The sequence below is a fragment of the Equus quagga genome, chromosome 13, assembly GCF_021613505.1.
Source record: "Equus quagga isolate Etosha38 chromosome 13, UCLA_HA_Equagga_1.0, whole genome shotgun sequence".
In the NCBI taxonomy this organism is placed as follows: domain Eukaryota; kingdom Metazoa; phylum Chordata; class Mammalia; order Perissodactyla; family Equidae; genus Equus; species Equus quagga.
The window spans coordinates 51,886,979-51,911,657 of NC_060279.1; the positions used below are offsets into that span (position 1 = coordinate 51,886,979).

The 24,679-nt window shown below is 41.3% G+C and overlaps 2 protein-coding genes across 2 annotated transcripts in view; both read left to right on the forward strand.

Moving 5' to 3' along the window:
• LPCAT2 (lysophosphatidylcholine acyltransferase 2) overlaps nt 1–24,520 on the forward strand; it is a 63,175-nt gene extending 38,655 nt beyond the window's left edge. Inside the window, exons 12-14 of the mRNA XM_046683091.1 lie at nt 15,646–15,744; nt 20,128–20,263; nt 23,398–24,520. Of these exons, the coding sequence (XP_046539047.1) occupies nt 15,646–15,744; nt 20,128–20,263; nt 23,398–23,582 (420 nt within the window). The 3' untranslated portion in view covers nt 23,583–24,520. The remainder of the gene's footprint in view (nt 1–15,645; nt 15,745–20,127; nt 20,264–23,397) is intronic.
• On the forward strand, nt 9,032–10,060 carry CAPNS2 (calpain small subunit 2). The gene has a single exon (XM_046683092.1). It carries the CDS (start codon nt 9,129–9,131, stop codon nt 9,873–9,875), a length of 747 nt encoding a protein of 248 aa, XP_046539048.1. The 5' UTR covers nt 9,032–9,128; the 3' UTR covers nt 9,876–10,060.
• Nucleotides 24,521–24,679: the final 159 nt, after the last annotated feature.

Below are 24,679 nucleotides of genomic sequence, written 5' to 3' on the forward strand. Positions count from 1 at the left end.
CTTTAAGGGATTTAGCTGGGGATTGTTTGATGGGAAAGACAAGGAAGTTCAGTCACTTGGGTTTGTTTCTGTCAGAGTAGCTTATCTTGCTAAACTCAGTGCTTAATGAGGGTGGCGCTTTGGGGGCGGGGAGGGGGGAGGAAGGGCTGGAATGAGAAAGGGCGGGGTGTTCCTGTTGCACTTTGAGCGGCTATACAGTTTTGCAGCGCAGACTGCTCCTATAAGCCCCTCCTGTGTTCCTTTCTCATTTATCTGCTCTGTCCTCTCTTACTCTCTTCCCAAGTCTAGTGCAATTGTGGTTGGTGTTTGGGGAGTGGAGAAAGCCCTGAACCTCTCTCCGTATTCCTTTACTCTTTCTTCCCACATACGTACCTGGCTAGTCTACAAAAACTTCATAATGGTTTTCGTCTCAATTTGTCCTAAAAAAAAGTATATATGTTATTTCAGCTCCCTCTGATATTCTGACATGTTCTTTTAGATTCTCAGATATTTGATGGCAGGTAAGGTTCAACAGAAAGGTGGCATTTGTGCTCCAAAGCAAGGCATAGTTCACTAGTTCGGGATAATTTCCTTTGGAGAGGTCATATCTCTTTAGAAAACAAAAAAAAAGAAAAATGCCCCTTTTCATCTTTAGGTTTAATTTAGCTTTTTTATTTTCATGAATGTATACTGAGCTCTCTGGATCAGAGGTGAATTTGGGATTGGTCAAATGTCCAGAGGAGTTAGCGTTGAGGACTGAGATAATAGTTTAAAGCAGTGGCTTCTGAACATTTTTTATATTTATAATTCAGTTTGAAATACCAGATTTTTTGTCAGCACACTTGAAAGGATTTAAACACACTTAATGGGATTAGGAAACAACTTTGGCTAAATCAGAAATAATTATAATAGTCATTTTTACAGTTATAACAATGTCTCGCAGTGTCCATAACAGCATCGTTATTCATTTCGTCCTCCTTCAGCGCTGTGTTATTGTGCAGAGCTCTGAGCTACGCTGCCAGCAGTAGCTTATGTACCTGTGAGACTGGGTCCTCCACTGTGTCAGTGTGCGTGTCATCTTTATTGCTAGCTTGACAATATACCATGTTGCCTGCCTCTCGCCTCTTCCTAGTAGTGTGTCATGTCTCCTCTGCACTACATCTCATGATACATTCAGCTTACTGTTCCATCCGAGATGCATCACTTAGCAGTATGCGTCCTCACTGGCAGCAAAGCTATGTTTCAGGGGTCAGCACACTTTTTCTCTAAAGAACCAGATAGTAAATATTTTTGACTTCGTAGCACATATGGCCCCAAACTTTCAAAACAACTTATACAACTTAGTAGAAATGTTCATCTCTTGCACTCAGAAAGATTTCTGTTTATTTCCAATTACTTAAGCCATATAAGTGCCCTGTCCTAACTCTCAGCATGAGCAGAAGCTCTGCATACCACAGCATCCTACCTTCTCTAACAGGAAAGGGCAAGCAAGGATGCTTGTTATTATTGGCACTCATGATATAACACTTGAACTAATATCAAGAACAAGGCAGACAGGAAGGACTCACGATAAAGAAGCGCATTCATTCCACATCTTGTGAAACAGTAATAAAAGATCTGCAGACGTTTACAATAGCCAAAAATGCTGGATTGTCAAACTGCTCAAGTATACACACACTTTTCCTGTCTAATAGTTAAACAAAGTACATAGTAACGCCAGAAGAACTAAGTACCAGTTACAAGGCAGAAGTGGGCAAAATCATGACAGTTTTCATGATTTTTTTTTACAGAATGAAAATAGTAACCATCTATCTAAATGTTATTAGTCTACGGTACGTGCACAATGGTATTGGTAAAAAGAGAGAGTGAGCGTATGCCAGACTATAGGTGAGAAATTAGAGATTAGTCTCATCTGTGAAGATGGAAGATAAAACCACTAATTAGAACTGTGGAGGATGTCAACAAGAGGTAGATTAGTGAAGTATAGAGATGCAGCGTGGTCCCCTTTAAATCAGATGCAGAGTATCCTACAAATTAACAATGGTCACCGTAAGCACCGACTGCAATCCTTCAATCCAGTCCTTGAACCTTACCAGCATTCTTTGTTTTCATCAGTTTAGGAAATATAGCAACGGTTGGCAAACTACAGCTGATGGACCAAACCCAGTCTGGCGCCTGTTTTGCAATAAAGTTTTATTGGGACACAGCCATGCCCATTCGTTTATGTATTGTCTATGGCCTGCTTTCTCACTACAGTGGCGGAGATGAATAGTTACAACAGTGAAGGCGTCTATCCTTTAAATTTCCAGTTTAGGTTTGATATGTATTATAGTATTTCATAGCTCATGTGAAAAGAACTCATCTTGATTCCAATCTCACTTAATTAGGATTTGTTATATGGAATCTACTCTATAACTTATATGATAGAATTTGCAGAAAAAGGCTATTACTTTCTGAGTGGGCTAGATTAATTTTTCTATTAAGTCATACAAGTTGTCTTGAAAGTTTGGTGGTTCTGTATGTCTGACTGTTTCTCTCTTCAATTCTCAGGTTGACATACCTCCCCCATTTAGTCCATCATAGTATTTTCTCTCACTGAGTGTTGTTGTACTAGAAATATCCATTTATGCATGAGAGTTATATGCTTGAATTTTGGCTTCTCGATGCTAGTATACCAAGGAGATGCTTAGAGGAAACAGATAGGAGACTGTAACAGTTAAACCTTAACTTTTTTACTAGAGCAAATGAGCAATTATTGGCCTCCACCAAGAGCATAAGGAAGTAAAGGACAGGGCTTTGTAAAGAACAGATTGTGTCAGAACAATTTAATTTCCTCCAGTGACAGAGCGACAGCCCACGATAATAAAGAAAAAGAAATAGATGTTATCTGTATAGAGAGGCTTTTGATTTCATCCAGCATGACAGTCTCATCAATAAATTAGGAAGGTCTGGTCCAGATCATGTTGCAGTTAGTGAAAGCCCCACTCGACAGAAAGGCTTCGCTCAAAGTGGGAGCTATGACTCCTTGTGTCGTGCTAGACCGGGTTCAGGTCCCCTACCTTGGAATTCTGTTCGGAGAAGCAACATGCCTGATAGGTTGCAATCCAGGGAATACTTTTGAAAACCAGATAATATGTCAAAGTGGGGATCAGGGAAAGTAAACATGATAAAGAAAGATTGAATTAAACTAATATATAGTATAAAAAGACTTGGGCACCAGAAGGAGATTAAATGCACAGTAAGCATGATGCTGCTGTCACTGTTTCAGGGCACATGAAAATCTAGACTCACAGAATTTGAGAGCCAAAAGGACCTTTGGTGTCGGATTGCCCATCTTCCTCATTTTGCAGAGGGCTGCCGGCCCAGGAGAGGAAGTTACCTGCTCAGGCTGCACAGCTGGCTCCTTGCAGGGCTGGGACGAGAGCTCCTCGTTCAGTATTCTTGTTACTGCGAAGTGACTCTGTTGACTTTTTTTAAAAATAACTTTCTTGAGGCATACTTTACATATCATGTAATTCACCCATTTCAAGCATACAATCCAATGATTTCTTTTTAGTAGATTTACCAAGTCATGCAACCGTGACCATGAATCAGTTTTAGAAAATTTCCATCATACCAATATGACTCCTTGTGTCATGAACTGTTAATTCTTGTCATCTCTACCTCTCCCCAACTCTAGGCGACCACTACAGAGTTAAGTCCTTCTGTATCACTCTAGACCTGGTCTAGAATAGAGACTAAAGCCTTTCTGTCCCTACAGATTTGCCTTTTCTGGACATTTTGTATAAATGGCATCATACAGTGTAAGGTCTCTCATGTTCTTTCACTTAGCATAATATTTGTGAGGTTCACCATGTTGTCACGTGTATCAGCATTTCATTCCTTTTTATTGCCAAATAGTACTCCTTTATATGGATGTATCGCATTTTCTTTATCCGTTCACCAGTTGATGGACATTTAAGGTTGTTTCCACTTTGGGGCTTTTATGAATAATGTTGCTAATAGCATTTATGTGTCACTGTTTACTTTTTAAGTTTAATAACTCTTTCCCCTCAAATTGGAGTTAAACTTTCCATCAGATGTAGCCTCTTTCCCTACTCTTTTTCTCCAGATCTGCACAGTAGGGTTCCCCCAGACAACAACCAAAGTTGCTATGAATGTTCTAATAAATAGCCTTAGGGGATTAGATAGTCCAGAGAGGAAAAGGCTTGTTAATCTAATGATCATCTTCTATTCTGTGATGGCTTATGAGAAACTGTTAGCCGAATGCCTTCCGTCTTCACAGAAAATAAATGAGAGGAACTGGATTTCAACCTCAGCAAAAACACTTCAGATGTGCATAAGGAGGCACATTTTATATGGCAGTGGATGCTATCAAGCTAATTTGCAATATCATAAAGACAAAGCCCATGTAATTTGCTCTGAGAGAAGCTTACATGAATGGATTTAAATCTGTCTGAGGCCGGATGGCCCCCTGTGATCCCCTAAAAGGAAGACAGTCCTTTTGTGGTGCTTCTTTTGTGAGGTTAAGGAAGACATTGGCCTTTGGAGTTCACAGAGGCCATTTCATTGTGCCCATGAGAACGGTTGTTGGAGTCACTGTGCCATAAAACCAGTCATTGGAGGGTTTTACACAAACCACTGGGTGTAGCAGAAGGAGACATTGCTCCCGTGTCCTGAACAGAGCAGTGTCCCCTAGCTGCTCTTCTCTCCCTAATAATAGCTAGAATAATCTTTATTCAGTTCTAGAATTGTGCAGTTTACAAAGTGAGTTCACATCTAATCTCCTTCTGACTTTGTATTTGAGCCTTAGCACTTCCCACAGCGACCCGTGAGACAGACTCCGTCACAGGGCAGTTCGAAGCTCTCTCCAGTCCGATTCGATCCTGTTGACCTGCCTTTATCTCCCGTCATTCCCAGCAGTGGACTCGCATCACATTGGACTATTCACCGTCTCTTGAATACCACCCATTCCTTAGTTCCTCTGTCTCTTCACTATACTGTCCCTTCATATCCCTTGTCTGTTTGGAGACCTCTGCCTCAGCCTATAGTCGGGCCTGCATGTTATCCGTTCTGCAGGTAAATGTTCTCCCTTCTTTGCCTTAGCAGAATTCGTTGCTCCCCTTTCGGGCACCCATAATGGTTTGATAATACAATATAATGTATTGACTGTATGATCTTTAAGAAGTAGCTTAACAGCTCTGGTTTTTCTTTCCTTATTTCAAATACTTTTGTGTCTTTCAGAGGAATTCTATGAAACCTAAATACCAAAGAATATTACATAAAAATGTAATCCTTTAGTATTAATAGTAGAAATGTGAACATTGAGTTCAGATTATAATTAGAACTAGTTTTCTCTGGGTCTGCTTGATGCTTGAGCACAGCAATCCTGATGTGTTCATCTTTGTATCCTAAACACTCAGCCCCTGTTGTGATAGGTAATAAATGAGATTGGATCATTATAAAGTAGGCAGGGAAAATACTATTGTCATAATTTTGTAGACTTGAAATTGAGGCCCAAAATACTAAGTGATGTAATGACTTAATTATTATGTCTTGGCCACCTTTCCCTGAGTTCATCAATAGAACTTCCAGAGACCTCTGAAGGACTTGTACCTGGCTCTACCTAGTATCAAAGGTACGTTTTCTCAACATATTGTCTGGGACTGCCTGTCGTAGACTGACTTCTGAAGATACTTATTAAAAATACAAAATCAAATCTCACAAATGTAATTTTGAGCAAAAAAATTTAAAAAACCATACACTTATCAGAAGTGAGAGGACAGTACTACCAATTTTACGGAACAAATATAAGAGGATACTGTGAGAAACTATGTGCCCACAAACTGGATAACTTGGACGAAATGGACAACTTCCTAGAAATGCACAACCTACCAAGACTGACTCATGAGGAAACAAAAAATCTGAACAGACCTATAAGTAGTAAGGAGATTGAATCAGTAATTTAAAAAAACCAACAAACTCCCAGCAAAGAAAAGCCTAGGATCAGATGGCTCACTAGTGAAATCCACCAAACATTTAAAGAAGAATTAATACCAACCCTTCTCAAACTCTTCCCAAAAATTGAAGAGGAGGAAACACTTCCTAACTCATTCTCTGAGGCCAGCATTATCCTGAAACCAAAGTCAGAAAAAGCTACTACATGAAAACTACACACCAATGTCCCGTATGAATATTGACACAAAAATCCTGAACAAAATACTAGCAAACAGAATTCAACAGCACCTTAAGAAGATTTTACATCATGACTAAGTGGGATTTATTCCTGGAATGCAAGGATGGTTCAATGTATGAAAATCAATGTAATAAATTACGTTAACAGAATTAAGGAGAAAAATCATATGATCATCTCAACTGGTACAGAAAAAGCATTTGACAAAATTCAACACCTTTTCAGACAAAAACTCAGCCAACTAGGAATAAAAGGAAAGTACCTCAAAATGATAAAAGTCACATGAAAAGCTGACAGCAAACGTCATACTCAATATTATAAGACTGAAAGCCTTTCCTCTAAGATCAGGAACATGAAAAGGATGCCTGCTTTCACCACTTCTGTTCAACATAGTACTGGAAGTTCTAGCCAGAGCAGTTAGGCAAGGAAAGAAAGAAAAGGGATGCAGCTTGGAAAGGAAGAGGTAAAATTATCTCTGCTTACAGATGACTTTTATGTTAAAAAAAACCGCAGATCTTGTGCACACACACACACACCCACACACACCCACACACACACCCACACCTACCTACCTGTTAGAAATAGTAAACTAATTCAGTAAAGTTGCAGGATACAAATCAACACACAAAACTTAGTTGTATTTCTATACACTAACAATAAACAATCTGAAAAGTAAATTAAGAAAATTCTATTTACAGTAGTATTAAAAAGAATAAGATACTTAGAGGGGCCAGCCTGTGGCCGAGTGGCTAAATTCACACGCTCCGCTTCCGCAGCCCAGGGTTTCCCCAGTTGGGATCCTGGGCGTGGACATGGCGCTACTCATCAGGCCATGTGAAGGTGGCGTCCCACATAGCATAGCCAGAGGCACTCACAACTAGAATATACAACTGTGTACTGAGGACTTTGGGGAGAAGAAAAACCAACAACAAAAAAAGATTGGCAACAGATGTTAGCTCAGGTGCCAATCTTTAAAAGAAAATAATGGACAAAGGACTTGAATAGATATTTCTCTAAAGAAGATATACAAATGACCAACAGGTATGTGAAAAGATGTTCAACATCACTAATCATTAGGGAAATACACATCAAAACCACAATAAGATATCATTTCACACCCATTGGGATGGCTGCTATTAAAAAAAAACCCAGAAGATAACAAGTGTCAGCTAGGCTGTGGAGAAATTGGAACCCTTGTGCATTGTTGCTGGGAATGTAAAATGGTATAGTCACCATGGAAAACAGTCTGGTGGTTCTTCAAAAACTTAAGAACAGAATTACTGTATGATCCAGGAATTCTACTTCTGGGTCTATATCCAAAACAACTGAAAGCAGAGACTCCAAGAAATACTTGTATACCCATGTTCTTAGTTAGCAGCATTGTTCACAGAAGCCAAAAGATGGGAGCAATGCAAGCATCCACCAATGGGAGAATGGATAAACAAACTGTTATATACATACAGTGGAACGTTATTTAGCTTAAAAAGGAAATAAGTTCTGGCACAGGCTACAACACGGATGAACCTTGAAGAGATTATGCTAAGTGAAATAAGCCAGTCACGAAAGGACAAACACTGTATGATTCCACTTCTCGGAGGTTCCTAGGGCAGTCAAATTCATACATATGTAAAGTAGAATGGTGGTCACCGGGGCATCCTGGGAGGAGGGAATGAGAGTTATTGTTTGATGGGCACCGAGTTTCAGTTTTGCAAGATGAAAAATTCCTGGAGATGGATGGTGGTGATGGTTGCACAACACTGGGAATGCACTTAATGCTGCTGAACTGCACACTTAAAAATGGTAAAGATGGGGGCCGGCCCGGTGGGGTAGTGGTTAAGTTCACGCCCTAAGCTTCGGCAGCCCGGGGTTCATGGATGTGGGGCTCAGTTATCAGGTGCAGACCTACGCACTGCTCATCAGTTCACACTGTGGCAGCATCCTACTTACAAAATAGAGCCAGGCTGGCACAGGTGTTAGCTCAGGGCCAATCTTCCTCGCCCCATCCCCCCTCAAAAAAAGTGCAGATGGTAATTCTTATGTTACATGTATTTTACAATTTAAAAAACTTTTAACTAAAAAATTTTTAAAACCACACAAAAAAGTGTATACTGTATGATTTAGTTTATTTAAGGTACAAAAAATGGATCTGTGGTGTTAGATGTCAGAATAGTGGTTACCCTTGGGAGAGGAGAGTAGCTGGAAAGAGGCGGGAGGAAGCTTCTGGGGTACTGGTGATGTTTTATTTCTTGCTCTGGGTTTTATGGCAAGGGTGTGTAGAGTTAGTGAAATTTTGGGGGTTACACACTTGTGATTTGTGTAGTTTTCCATATGAATGTTACACTTCAAAAAAGATTCCAAAAATGCCGATTATGAGCCCCATAGCAGACGACAGACTCAGAATCTCTGAGGATGGGACCTGGGGACCCCGCAATTTAAAGATTCCCCTTCCAGGTTTTTCTTAAGAACATTGGATTTGGGGAATGTTTGCTAAAGGAAAGGGATTAGGTAAAAATCCGTCCCATGCCCAAGAATTCTTCAATTCTAACCTATTAATAAATATTCCTTAGAAAAGAAATTCCTGATATACTTGAGCCATTTACCTTCTCCTATTAGGAAAATGCACGTCATCTTTCAGGTGCTGAGAAAGAGAACTAAGACATCACTGAGATTTGGAAATGTTGAGTTTAATATATTACCTTTCTTCTAATTTGTCATACATACTCTAACCTATGAACGAACATTTTGAAGCCCTCTGAAAAACGGCAGGTGCTAGGACCTGATGGCATTCAGGCAAGTTCAGAAGGAGGTGAGGGATGACACCGCGGGGCGTGGTGCTGTATAAACAGGTACAGAAAAGCCAGTTCTTCCACATATAAGCTACTTAGACTCCATTGCAGCTCCTTGCTACCATCTCCAAGACTGTAGCAGCCTGATCACTTGCTTATTAAACCAAAACATGTTTCTTGCAAAGGCTTTATTGGAAGGAGCAAATGGAGGCCTTGGAGAAGCTCTTGGAGGCCTTCTTGGAGGAGGCGGTCAGAAAAGAGGAGGAGGAGGAAATATTGGAGCGATAGTTGGGGGAATTATGAATTTTATCAGTGAGGCTGCAGCAGCCCAGTATACCCCCGAGCCGCCGCCACCCACTCAGCAGCATTTCACCACCGTGGAGGCCCACGAAAGTGAGGAGGTGCGGCAGTTTCGGCAACAGTTTGCACGACTGGCTGGACCCGACATGGAGGTGGGTGCCACTGACCTGATGAACATTCTCAACAAAGTCCTCGCTAAGCACAAGGATCTGAAGTCGGACGGCTTCAGTCTTGACACCTGCCGGAGCATTGTATCCGTTATGGACAGTGACACGAATGGGAAGCTGGGCTTTGAAGAATTTAAGTACTTCTGGAACAACATCAAGAAGTGGCAGTGTGTTTTCAGGCAACATGACACGGACCGTTCCGGGTCTCTGAGGAGTTCCCAGCTGCAGGGGGCTCTGCAGGCGGCAGGTTTCCAGCTAAACGAGCAGCTCTACCGAATGATCGTCCGCCGCTACGCCGATGAGAATGGAAGCATGGATTTTAACAACTTCATCAGCTGCCTGGTCCGCCTGGATGCCATGTTCCGTGCCTTCAAATCTCTGGATAGAAATGCAAGTGGCCTGATTGAGGTGTCTATCCAGGAGTGGCTGCAGCTGACCATGTACTCCTGAAGTGGGCACTGAGACGGCAGGACCCTCCCCGGATGGCAGGACTGCTAAGGACCTTGCCATGCTGTCTGCGTGATCGCTGGTACCGCGTCCAACAGCTGCCGTTTCCTGACGCGCTCTTTCACAGCGCTGCGTGTTTTTGAACTTGTGCTGCCCTTTACTGCTTAATTAAAACAGATTTTCATGAACAGTGTTCTGAGTGGTTTGTATATTAGCTTTTTGAGATACTAGATTTATATGCACTTATATGTGTGCTGGGGGTGCTTATATGGAGCTCTAATGGAGTAGATTTTCAGAGGTCATTGCTTATTTGGTGAATGAATTCCAGGGAGCCGGAGATTTGTTGTTAATGAGATTATGAAAAATCTTGGAATAAATCAAAAAAGCACCCAAGAGATATATTTTTCCCTTAAAAAAGTGAGGAGGAGGAAAGTTTTAAATCTGTTTTTCTCTTAATTTCACATCTGACCTTTGTATTATATTAAAAAAAATGAAAAGTGCTATCCTGGAAGTGTATTTAACTGTATAGAAACAGGTTCAGAAATGTGAAATTAAGCAATTTCTTATAGGGTAGTATTTTTTTTTTTAATGGTGGAGTGACTTGCTAAAATTCTAGAATTCTTTAGTTCCGTTTCTCTGGTGAAATAAGCGTGGAGCAATTTTGTTTTGTTTGATATGTTCATAAAAAAGGTCAGGGTGTTAGGGAAGGAAAAGATGTCCCCTTAGTTCAGAATGTCTCTGGCTGCCTTTGTAAATCAAAATGATCACTCTTACATGTGTCTCAAACAAAATCAGGCATGCCCAGCTGACGTTAGCCAGCTCTTGTCATGTCTTGCCCTGCCTTGGAGCAAGGAGTATTCTTGTGTTCCTCTTTGAAAACTCACACAGGAAGATAGTAAACAAAGAAAAAAAAGGAAAAACTTCCAGAAATTGTCATGAGTTATTTGGTATATAGAGCAATATAGAGATCTGTCAATATTGCTAACTTTATTGCAGTGTTCCTCAGCCCTGGCTGCAAGTTAGAATCCCGGGGAGAGCTGTGTAGGAACGCTGATACCTGACTCCCACTGCAAATGAGTTAAATAAGCATCTTTCGAGGTGGGGCCCAGAGATGAGTGTGTGTGAAGCTCTCCAGGGCATTCTAATGAGCAGCCGAGGATGACAGCCACTGCTCTTAAGCAAGGCTCTCACTGTATTTTTCAAATTGGTCTCAGCTGAAACTGAGGCCCAGCAGGAGAGTCAGAGTGCCAATATCCAAGAGAAGGAAGGTGGGAATACAGAGAAACTGCGATGTGTCGTCCTGGTCTGGCTTTATCATTTCGATTCAGGCGGTTGTGGCCGGGCAAGCAGAGTCCAGAATCCCCATGCGAGTAGACCAGCGAGAGAGGCTGCATTTCCGAGCGCTCAGTTCCCCTGCCTGCTGCTTCCCTGGTTTCTACCCCTCCTGCCTCCCTGCTTTTGAATGCATTCCCTCTCTCCCAGGCTGCTTTGGAGAATCCTCCTGAGTTTGAAGGTAAATTCTTCCTTCCTCTTCTGACTCATTTAGAGGAAAGTTTAACTGTTGCAACTGGCCTGTTAAAAGCCCTCAGCTGCCTGTGAGAAATCCCCAGTGAAATTAGGAGGGGTTGACTTCTGACCCCTGTGTTCACCATCCTCACCATCATATAATATTTATGAAACACCAGGTGCATATAATTCTGCACTGAGTCAAGCTCAAAGATCACGTCCTCGAGGGACTTGTAATTTACGCTTGTTCTGGTGTGCTGCTTAGGCCAGGTATGGCTGTGGAAGGAGGAGGCAGCTGCCAGCAAGCACACATTAATATCAGGATCCCTATTTTAGAAGAAGCCCACTAATAGGTTAGGCATGGGTGTAGGAATGTAGTCAAGAAAGGGGAAAGCTGCCAAGATGCATTTTAAGGTCTCAGAATATTAAGTTCTTCATTTTAAATATTTTATGAAAGTTGGGACAATGACCTCGCACTAGGGTTGGTATTAAGCGTTTCTCTCACTCCTCAAGCTAAGGGATCCCTAGTTCTGTGATTCTCTTCCTGCTTGCACAGGGCAAAACATCCTGAAGTTACCTAAGTTTCTCTTCTGAATTTGTATACAATTTGTCCACATAACCCCAGTCGCTAGAGCGGATACCAGAAAATTCAGTCCAAACTCTGGATTTTTTCAAGTACCCAAATCTTTGGCATTATGTAGAACCAATAGCCTAATGAATGATTCAATTTCCTAGTTTTCATCCAACAGTTGATGTCTTAAGGACACATTTTTAATATAAGATATTTACCTGATAGTTTTTTTACAATTTTGCCATTTCTACTTGGAAGACTACTTTTAGCCTAAGATGAAGATCTTTGATTCATATTACTGCATCCCATTATTTTTAAATTTCTGTCGTTAAGCAATACAATGTAGTAAGTTGAAAATAGTACTCAATGATCTAAAACAAATGTGAAATTGTACCATCTATATATTTTTTTTTTCAGGAAGATTAGCCCTGAGCTAACTACTGCCAATCCTCCTCTTTTTGCTGAGGAAGACTGGCCCTGAGCTAACATCCGTGCCCATCTTCCTCTACTTTATATTTGGGACACCCACCACAGCATGGCATGCCAAGCACTGCCATGTCTGCACCCGGGATCTGAACTGGCGAACCCCGGGCCACCGAAGCAGAACGTGTGCACTTAACCTCTGTGCCACTGGGCCAGCCCCCCATCTACATTTTTAAATTCAAAGTATCCCATATAATTTTGAAAAGCACTTTTATCTTGATATAATCTGTTGAATTCTGTAACTGTAACAGCAGGAAAAAGAACTGTGTGCTCTGAACCTAAGAAAAGCAAACCTCCAAAAACGTTGAAAATTTGTATCTCATCTTAAAGGTCACCTTTTAAATATTTTTTTAGGAATGGTGCATGTGTTTTCAAAGGTTGATTTAGGGACCGACCCCATGGCGTAGTGGTTAAGTTCACTCTTTCCGCTTTGAAGTTCCGCTTTGCGCTTTCCGTTCACAAGTTCGGATCCTAGGCATGGACCTAGCACTGCTCGTCAAGCCAGCTGTCGCAGCATCCCACATAAAATAGAGGAAGATTGGCATGGGTGTCAGCTCAGGAGCGATCTTCCTCACAAATAAAAAAAAAAGTTGATTTATATAGCAACCTCAGTCAGAAATTTCATCAGCAGTATTGCACAACTAACCTGTAGCAGGGCCTTAAAAACTATTTGTGGACGCACCTCCAGGGCCCTGATATTTAATGTGCCTGTTGATCTGGAAGAGCTTTCAGAATTACTTTTTAAAAATATTTACTTTTAATGCAAAGTGGGTTAAAACAATTTAATTTCTAGAAAATTGGTAATGCAATTATGTATGTGGGTAGAAATATGCTCTTAATAATAATATTCAGGTGAACAGAATTTGAATAATAATACTCCATTGGATTTGGAGAGTATCTTCAAAGACTCACGCCCTTTTTCTGTTGGCTGCTTCAAGGAAGGTTCTGTTTTCTGTAAGCATTTTTAAAGTATTTTGATGGCGTTGATTATCTCTCATTTGCAAGGATGTGTCAATGAAACACAACAAAGAGAAAATAGTCCCGGTCCTTGGGACGCACCATCTCAAAACGTATTTGAAACCATTTCCTTAAATGTTGCTAGACTTAAAAAGTTGTAAAAAGTATCCGATTCCATAGGAATAAAAATGTTGAATAAACTCAACTATGAAAAACCGTAGGGAACTGATACCTGAGAATGAGACACATGAAAATCACCGTTTATCCCTTCTGGAATTTTCAATGATCCGTGTGGGAACAAGTGGCCAGGCACTTCCCGCTGGTCCTGGAAGCCAGTGTGGTGTGACTGTGGGGTGGTACCGAGCCCGCAGTGACCCCAGCCCTCCCTTCTGTGCCTTTCTGGTCCCACTGACTGCCGGGGAGGGGTGGGGCCCGCTGTCTCTGAGTTTCAGCAAGGCTGACTTACCTCTTATTTTTCTAGCAACTCACTGGAGCTCCTTGGTTCCAACTCGGGCTGTCCTGGCCTCCAGATTAGGACAGATGCTGCAGGGATGAGGGCCCCTTCCAGAAAGCTGGCTTCCTCCTTTGAAACGTAGCCCTGAAATCTTTTCAAGTCTAGATTTTTTTTTTTTTAATTTCATAATTCTTCGTGAGGAGTTCAGTGGGTTTTTAAAGGAAAGAATCATAGATTTGAGGACTACCTTTTTATCATAGAACTGATTTGAAATTGGAAAATTACAGGAATGTATTTTGCCATATACTTTTTTATTATCTGTTTTTGAGTGTATTTTATCAAGCTCCTTGCTTTAATTTGAGTGATTGGGAGTCAGATTACCTACATTTTAATTGTAGTTCTGGCAATGGCGAGTATTACAACCTCGAGTAAGACTTATGTCTCAGTTTCTTCATTAGTAAAAATGAAGAAGTTGAATAGATGATTCCAAGATTCCTTCCACTTCTGAATTTTATTATTCTGAATTTGGAAACTGAACAATGTATTTTTTTCCTAACCCAACAATATAATCTCTCAGAGTAATTTTTGTGCTGTTTTTCCTCACTTCACTAGGATGAAAATTTATCATTTCTCATGTGATTGATTATCAGGGCTCTGCTGTAACATTCTTTTGTCAGTTAAAACCACTCATATATGACCGTTAATGAAAATCAGAGGTCTAGAACATTATCTTGTTTCGTGAATAGTGGTAATATCAGGTGTCCTCTGCATTTCTATTTCTCCATCTGAAAAACAGGTTATACTTGACTTGTGTTATACATAAGGTTTGGTAGTAGATATAAAAATTGGATGTCTCAATAAAGATACAACAAAAATTCAAAGGAGTATTTCCAATCATTCAATCTATGACTATCTTCAGTGTCCACAGATCAATCTTATATGTATTTTCAGAGCTTCTTCTCAAGACTTGTATTTTGCTTCTTGGAGAAAACCGATTGCAGAAGAAATTTCCTGATATTGAGCAATATATTCATGGGTCAGTAAGCTGCTCAACCTCTAAGGCTAATGAAAAACAACCCTCTATAATGCATAAGAAAATTAAATGGTGGCACAAGAAACAAGTTATGTCCCTTAAAACTCTACCATCTCCGAAACTTCTGGGGTGATGAAAGTGTTGTCGATATTGATTGTGGTGTTATATATATTTGTCAAAACACATCAGGGGCCGGCCCAGCCGTGTAGTGGTTGGTTTCATGCTCTTTGCTTCCGTGGCCCAGGGTTCGCTGGTTCAGATCCCGGGTGCAGACCAAGCGCCGCTTGTCAAGCCATGCTGTAGTGGCATCTCACGTAAAATAGAGGAAGATTGGCACAGATATGGGCTCAGTGACAATCTTCTTCAAGCAGAAAGAGGAGGATTGACAACAGATGTTGGCTCAGGGCCAAACTTCCTAACCCCAAAAAGAAGAAAGAAAGAAAGAAAGTCCTAGATCCTGCCTCCCAGAGGAGCTCCCATCAAGGCTGAGCTCAAGAACCCACACTGGGTGCCATAGAACCACTCTAAGTGAGCCTCAGTGATAAAATGTTTGTATTTATTGCTAAACAGAAAAAGAGTTTTCTTCCTTCTGAGTTGAGAATGGATGGGCCACTTGCGTGCTCTTCCATCTCAGAGCGAACTTTTCTCCAATAGGCTGAGCGGATGATGATGAAGAGCTGTTCAACACTCCTGAGTTTCACCTCGTGCGCTGGGATTAATAGTACTTCAACTAGTGGCCCTGCTAATTGATTTCTCCCCTCCTCCACAGAACCATGATGGCAGTATCGACTTCCGAGAATATGTGATTGGCCTGGCTGTCTTGTGCAACCCTGCCAACACAGAAGAGATCATCCAGGTGGCATTTAAGGTACTGTCAGCCCCACTGAAAGCATCTTGGTCTGTCTCGTAAACAGGTGTTGACTCTAAGGGTATTATTTGAAAATCAGTGAATCTATTACGTGAGTTTATGGATCTGCTGTGACATGTACACGAGGATAATGTGATTAAGACAATTGCTGCTGAGAATGAAGCAAACACAGCATCAGTTTAAGCAAAAAAGCCTTTGGAAGCAGCCTAGTTAACAGCATCAAGATTGAAGAGCAGGTGATTTGACAAATTAGCTTAAAAAATTATGTCTTTCCAGCCTCCCCATTTTGAAACCTCTAAGTGAGGTTTATAAATAAGCACCACCTGTCACTAGTCATCCTAACTCACCATGCGGAAAGTTCTGATGCATCCTTATTTTCTCTCTCTGTATATCAGAGATAGTTTAAGTGGTATTTTCCTGATGGAATTTATTGTGTTGTGGTGGTGTCAGGTAAGCATCATCAAAAGATCCCTGAGTTTCCACCCTGTATGTTTTCCTGTCATATCACATTTATTTTCACTGCAATATTGAGGGGGTAGATGAATGAAAGTCCCCAGCAGAACTTGATGGAGGTTTGAATTGTGAGGACTCAGACTCCATTTATCAACTACATGCCCAAAAGAAGAGGGAAGAATACATTCCCTCAGTATGTTGTTGGTTCTTCTGAGATGGGAGGCGCTTCATCGAATTCATATTTAATTGGCATGTCCACTTTGAGTTCTAAGCTTATGGGGTCTGCTCTGAAGTAAAAGGAAAACTTAATCCCCCTCCTTGTCTTACCAAGCCGTGTATATTGACTCTTCCTGCTCAGCCACTTGGTGATCTCTTTGCTTCCATCCACCATGACATCTGAAGACCTTCCCTATTCTTCTTTCTTACGGTTATCTCTTCCTGATTGTCTCTGAGAAGAATATCCCACTGTGACTCCAGCAAGTTGGTTTCTTTTTTTCATCTGTTACCTACAAACACTCTCTTCCTTCACGAGTTCTTTCTCACATCTTGGATGACACCAGGGATAGCCTCAGGAATTTTCATGTGTTCTATCATTGACAGAGGAGTCCCCAGTTTTGCTCTTTATTTCAGATTGGTTTAAACCGAGTTAACTGCTAGGCCTATAAAGAACCCTAGTGGTTGATGCATAGCAGATGGTCATAAAGCAACGGCCAGAACGTTTTCCAAGTTTAAAACATTTGGCTTTTACAGACTTATTCATCATAAAACCTAAAATTATACACGTAACGAACTTATTCCGATCCAGATATTTCTGTTTCTGTTTTGGGACTGTATGTATAATTATAAGTTTCGTTGGGCCAATGGTCACTTTTGGTTTACCAATGAAAGACCTGATAGAAAATTTGGCCCTTACTCACAGTAATTATTGTTTTTAAAGAAGTTATGAGATTTTTATCTAGCCCAGACCTTGGTTTGGGTTGGGGGAAGGAGGAAACGAGAACCTGAAACTACAATTAGCTCTTGTCGGTAAGGCTGGGGTCAGGCTTCACAGTGGTTATTTTTTCAACCTTCCGTCTTAGGTGTGTTTTATGTTTTGGGAAATATGTTAGCATACTTTTCTTTTTCATTAGGTAGTATCCTTTTATATAGGATCCATTCACATCCTTTTATTGGGGTAGCACTGCACGGTTAATTTCCCGTCTTTGATCTCGTTCCATCGTCACAGTGACCTTTGGACGGAGGACGTCAGAGAGCTGCGGCAGTTGTAAGCCGTGGTTGTGGGCGTGGATCCTGGCTCAGGAATTCATTGTAAGGACGGGGAGTAGGCTCAAGGGGAGACTCAAAACCAGGCAGCTGCGGAGGCCCCCGCTGCAGGATCTGCTCTCCACGCTCCCTCCCCGCAGCGAGGTGGAGCGAACTCCAGCTCTGCTCGTCCTCCACATTCCAGGGAGGCTCCAAATGGGCTTGGGCCGTGTGCTTGCCAGGAAAGACAGAGTGTTTTGATTAAGAGGCCCACAGTATTCTCTGCAATGGGGAGATGTCATTCCCTCGTTCCCAAGGGAAACCGGGATGTTAAACTTTCTACCAGAGCCCAGATCAGGAGATCCAGGAACTGTGTGCAGGGAGACTATTGAGGATGATGAGTAATTGAGGGAAATTTAGGGCTTTAGTGCGGGGAGCTATCTGGAGCAGTTGTGACAAAGGACAGATGGAGGGAGAGGAAGTAAAAGTCCCCAGCAGGGATGCGTGAAGGGAACTTAGAAGTGAGAGCCACTGAAGCACTGCGGGATGAGTTGGTGAGACTCATTGAGGAATGGAAGGCCTTGAAGAAAGCTTGGAGCTGGTGAGGAGCGGGGTGTGACTGAATCCTGGCACTTAGTTTGAAGTCCAAGGCCCAACGAGAGCCCTGGGACTGCAGGTTGTGAAAATAAATGCGAATTCACTTTTCTCTTTCCAGCTGGCTCACCTCCACTTAGGGACTGAGTTCTAGAAAATGGATTATAAGTCAGTGCTTTGTCAGCTGGGGGAAGCGACCACAACTTCAAAATACTATGTTTTCCTCCTCCCAATCCTCGTGGACCGTTAAAGCACTGTGCAATATTTGCTTGTTGTTCTTTTCCCGATCATCACACCTTATCGAAGGCCTGTTCTTTTTCTGGTTTTGATCATGTATTCGGTCAGAAGTAGATACCTTAACAGCAGGAACTCTAGATATTATCTGCCTGGATTTGAATGCCAGCTCTCCCTCTTGCAAGTTGTGTGACCTTGGGAAAGTTGCCTGACGTCCTTGTGCCTGTTTTCTCGTCTGTAAGATAGGGCTAATAATGGCACCTGCCTTACGTAAGACACTTGTCAGGGTTACATGAGTTGATACATGTCGAGTGATTTGAACTCTTTTGATCAGTGCCTGCACAGTCAGTGCTTATAGCGTTACAAACTTGTAATAACCGGGAGAGGATTGAATATAGGGTATTAGTTATCTAACTGTTCCCCCTGTTTTGCTGCTTGACTTTCAATCTATCCCACTCCGCTGCTTTTTCCCCTCCGCCGATAAACGTATTCCGTCTCTCCCTTCGGAAGGACAAGCTCCTTTTGTGCTTGGCTACTTCCCCATTTATCTCCTTTCCTTTATTACATAATTTCTTAAAAGGAGAATCCATGCTTGTTGCCCCGACTTCTCCCCTCTCTTCCTTCCTTGATCCCCATTACCATCTGGCTTTCAGGTTCCGGAAACTGTCTTTACGTCATCACATCTTCAGGATCTCCTAACTGCCAAACCCAGCAAAGCTTTTTGCTTCTCGCTTGGCCTTTCTGTAGCATTTTACTCCATTGGCCGTTACCACTGTCCAAGTCTCTTCCCCTTTCTTGAAAGCCCTCCCTTAGCTTCTAGAATGCTTGCTCTTCTTTTCTGGTTCTCCATCTCCGACTGCTGCCTCTGAGTCCTGTTTGCCGGTTCCTCCTCCCTACACACATCTCACCTCTGGCTGTTCTCAGGGCTTTGCCTTACTTTGTACATTCTCTACAGATAAGCTTCAAGTACACCCATAGTTCCAGTTCCTACCTGACTGCCTGTCACAAGCCTCATCACTCTCCTGAGTTGATATGCTGAATCAATTACTTCCTCCTGGCACCTCTGACTCAAATTTAACATCTCCAGGTCCAGCTCCTGATCTTATTGGGCACCTGTGCTCCCGCTCTTGGTGATGTAACCACTTTCACCCAGCTGTCCAAGCTAGAACACTTCAGCCATCTTTGGCTCCTTGCTTTCCATCACTACAGACCTCTAACTGATATGCAAGTCTTGTCTTGGCTTCCTTACAGATTCTGTCCCTTCCTGGCCTTCCTGCTTCTTCACCTAAGCCTCTTAATTGTTTTGCCCACCTCTTGTCTTTCCAACCTTCCGCCCTCCATCCATGCTGCACACTTTGCCTCAGAGAGTTCCCTCAGTTCGCATCTGATCTCACCATGTCCCCTCTCATCCTGTCCCTGCCAGGTTAGTGGAGGCACTGTGTCTCCATCATAATCTGATTCCTGCTTGTCCTTCGGTCCTGACTTGAGCCCCCAGCAGTCCCCTGCTAGTCCTTGTACACACTGGGAGTATCTCTTCATGTCCTAAGACGCAACTGAAATGTCACCTCCTCCTAAAGCTCTCCTGCCCTCTCGGGGTAGGACTCATCTTGCTCTCTGCAGGACCCTCACGTCCCTTTGTACTCACTATTGTTGTGGCTCCTATTTTCACTCTGTATCTTCCCACCACTAAACTATAAGTGCAGTGAGAGTGGCAGAGACCATGCTTTCTTTACATGCATATCCCTAGCCCCTGGCACTATAAATGTTTGAATTAGGAAAGAACTTATTTTCCAAGATTATGCCGTACCACCATTGTTCTGAGGGAGCTAATTGTTACGTTTTGTTTTCTTTTTCCTTCAGCTCTTTGACCTTGATGAGGATGGCCACATAACAGAGGAGGAGTTTTCCACCATTCTGCAGGCTTCCCTTGGAGTGCCTGACCTTGATGTTTCTGGTCTCTTCAAGGAAATAGCTCAGGGCGATTCTGTGTCCTACGGTGAGTAGGCGGTTTGGCTCCTGATTCAGTTTACAAAGCAGGCATCCGGTCTCTGGATTGACCCTCATACAAGAGTGTTGTTTCTTCCCCTCCACTAATTACATGAATAATAGATGTAATAGCAATAATGATGATAGTAATAATAGCTAATTATTGACAACTTGCCGTATGCTAAATACTCTTCTAAACATTTTATATCTGTTAACTCATTTAATCTTTAACAAGCCTTTAATCAATCCTCTTCATTATTCTTACTTTACCGAGGTGCAGAGAATTTCCGTAACTTACCTAGGATCATCCAGCTAGAGAATGGCAGAGCCGGGATTCAAACCCCAGACAGCCTGGCTATAGGGCCCACCCCATTGACCTGCACACTTAGTGCCCTCCTGGAGGGCCTTTTCCTTTCTGCTGCCAGTGTGGCCAAGCAAAACGGAGCAAGTTAACCAAACTGGCTGGTAACTGCAGTAGAAGGCTATGGACTAAGGTACCAACAATCATAATACTGGCTAGACCTCCTGTTGATGTTTACTGCTAGCACTTAGGTAAGCTTTCACTTTCCTTATCTCATGTCGTGTTGTTGGCATCCCTGTGAGGTAGGGACTATCATGGCAGAAGACCTGGCAGCCAAGTGGCAGGTCCATCCGTCAGTGACCAACCTTCTTCCTGCTGGCTCGAGTCCACACATCAAAACAAGCTCTGTAGGGCTGAAGGACGTACGTCACTTTCACATATTTCACAGTGCAATCGTTGGGAAACACACCACACATCAGCAGCTGCAGAGAGTCCTATGTGAAGGTTGCCCAACCTCGGCTTTGATGCGGTCATAGATGTCAAGTCGGCTTGTCTTCCCCAGCCTTTCCCCTCAGGCTGGAGGGGGAGTCCTCGCGAATGCCTTTTTCCTTAGGATCTTCAAAGAGCCCCAGCTTGTTAACTTTGCTGGGATGGGGAATTAGATCACATTACTCTCTGTTTTTAATTACTGTCATTTTGGCTGCCCTTTATTCTATTTCAGGTAATTAAGTGCCTAGGGCACTTATACTCTAAGTTCATAAAAAAAAAAGAAATAAAGTATAAAATGAGGAAGTATTTCCTGAGATAAAATTTGTGAGTCATCAACCCCATGTGTGCTAATTCTCTGACCGTTTTTCTTTCATGAGTAAGACTCTCTGTTACTCTCAGCTACCAAATTTTGAAAAAGTACTTGGAGTAACTATTTCAATGGAAGCTAATATCAAAATTTATTTTTAGGTAGTCATAATTTAATGACTATTAATCGAATTAATCAAATTATTAGAATTAATTTCGATTTTAATAATTTTTTAAGGCAAATCTTTGTTTTTTGCAGTTTGATCTTTTCCCTTTCAGAATACACAGGATATCTTCTTTTCCCCAATATTATGCATGTACTTTTTTTTTGCAGGAATGTTTGAGGTACGTAAACATGATTTTATCAAAGAATAGGTATTGAAATGTATCATAAATGTGACCATTTAAATTGTTTCAATGTGATCATTTAAATTGTTTTCGTTCTTGGTTTTCCATTAGCCAAGTTAATTCCCAAATTCCACTTCTAGCCAGTTCACAGCACTTCTTCTAGAAATGAGTTATTCTTTAATGCCACTGCCATCCCCAAAGAGCACAGAGCAAAATCTTGAAATTAAAGCTTTTGGTTTAAGTAGATCGACTCTCATGCTCACTTATCTTAGAAGTCACTTATGTCCCCTGTGACTCCATCATTGAAATAGACTCATGCAGATGAACCTTGATTTTGGATGTTAAGAAAGAACAATTAATAACTTACCTGATTTGGAAAGACAAAATTGTCTATTAATGCTAATAATGTTGCAGTTGCAAAGAATGATTTGGGCTCAGTCTGGTGACTTCCTCATCACTAAGACCTATTTTTGTCTTCAGGAGTTGTTAGGTGCTCTAATGTACCATGAAGCAGACTCTTGGTTATCAGAGGATTTTAAAGAAATGAGTGGATAAAAATAGGATGTTGGGTTAAAATTATTCTAGAGTCAGATAGCAAGCTGAGTGCAAGACTAGGCTCCCTTTGCTCTATGAGCTCAAGAAGATTTTCTCCATCCAAACAGAAGAGGATAGAGAAGTTTCAAAACTGAGGGTAGCATCATATTTCAGGAACTCCAGGTTACTGGAAGCTTGATGTTCAAATTCTGAGGGGTAACGTGGTAAGCCTTCTGTACCTCCACCTCGGTTCCTGAAGCTGGACCCCTTGAGATGAAGAGAGATGGGCTACTCAGAGGTCTTGCAACATGATGATTATGTATTGGGCGCCCCACTTGCCTTTAATGATCATAAGTCAGGGCTCCGCTTTTCAAGACTGTATATTTCTATACCAGAGTTAAGGGTTAAAATAGTTTTAAAAGCCGGTAATAGAAATTCCTGGGTAATAGAATCTTTTAAACTTTTTATTACGAAAAACAACAAAAATACAGAAAACTGAATAAAACATAAACAGAGCATAATGCAGTTTCATAAAGTGAACATTCACATAACTACTGCTCAGATCAAGAAATAGAGCTTTATTGACCTGACTTAAAGAGGAATCTCTACCTTGCTCGACTTTGGCATTTTACCACAAAGTACGCATTTTTAAATATTATGTCTTAGCTTTGCCTAAGTTTTTGAAGTTTATGTAATGGACTCGTATAATATGTGTTCTTTTGTATCTGGCTTTTCTCATTCAAGTGGCTTTAAGATTCATCCATGATGTTACAACACAGCTGTTCATTCATTTTCATTGCTGTATAGCGTTGTTCCATGAATATGCCACAATTTATTTATCCACTGCTACTGTTGACAAACGTTTGAGTTGTTTCCATTTTTTGCCTCTTATGAATAATGTGGCTGTGAACGTTCTCATACATGTCTCCCAGAACACAATATGCACAAATTTCTGTCCTTTGGAATAGAACGAGTGGGCCCTAGTGTACGCATGTCTTCAACTTGACTGGATCACGGAAAAACTATCTTCTGAAGCAGTTGTACAATTTGTGAGGGATGAGTAATAGAATTTTGCAATAATTGTATTATTAAAGTCATATGTTAATCATCGTGCCAAAAGAAGATCCACCTCAATTTATTGGTTTTTGTTTGTTCTCTTCTTCTAGAGGAATTTAAAAGTTTTGCCCTAAAGCATCCAGAATATGCTAAGATATTTACAACATACTTAGACCTCCAGACGAGCCATGTGTTTTCACTGCCAAAAGAAGCTCAGGCAACTCCCTCATTCACAAGTAATAAAGTCAGTCCTGAAAATCGTGAAGAGAGCGCCTCAGACAAGAAGGATGACTGACAGTACATATTCCCAGCAAAGTGAACGCGTGGCTCTTTCTTGAAATTGCAAAGACATTTATTGATAGTGTTTTAATTGTGATTGTTGAGTAGTGACGATGTTTAAGATGAAAGCTTTTTTCTTTATTAAAAATGATAGACTTTATTATTAAAATGCTTTTAGTCTCATGTGTATATCAAGTAATATTCCTTTTATATTATATTGTGCTGTCCTGATTGGTTTACTGGTGATAAATATGTTTGTATGCATTTTCCAGTTTAATTTGCATATCCAAATGAATGAAATGGTCTCACTTAGTTATTGATCAGCATTATCAACACCTAGAGCTTAAAAACTGTAAAACACTTTTTAATCTACTTCCCTCTAAAGAAATAAAGTAATATTCTGTTATCTCTAATCTTTCTCATTTCTGGAAATAAGAATCAAAAGTCTGAGAAATGTTGCAGGATTTTATACCTTTAACTTCATAGATGCATTTTTTTCTATTTACATCTCAGTTTCTTGGATCACTGACTATGGGTGCATTAGAAGGGAGAGCTCTGTTCATTACATGACACTTCTGAAAAACTTATATTCTCTTTATCATGCATACCTATTATGGATTTTCTTAACCACCTGCTAAGGAAATCATACCCTTTTGCATGACCTACAGATTTAGAACGTTGCTTTAAAGGCAATGGCTATGGCCAAAAGCCAAGTGGCAGTTGCATTATTGAAGGTAACATTGGTTGCCTAATGAGAAAATGAATTGTTTGCCACAGAGTTTAATTTGAGTTGGATAGTTCAGAATGCAGTGCTTGCCCAGTAAAGGAATTATATTTGCTCTATTTATATAATATTAGAATTAATATATTTTAGGGGGCCGGCCCAGTGGTGCAGCAGTTAAGTTCACATGTTCTGCTTCTCGGCGGCCCGGGGTTGGCCAGTTCGGATCCCGGGTGCAGACATGACACCGCTTGGCACGCCATGCTGTGGTAGGCGTCCCACATATAAAGTAGAGGAAGATGGGCACAGATGTTAGCTCAGGGCCAGTCCTCCTCAGCAAAAAGAGGAGGATTGGCAGTAGTTAGCTCAGGGCTAATCTTCCTCAAAAAAAA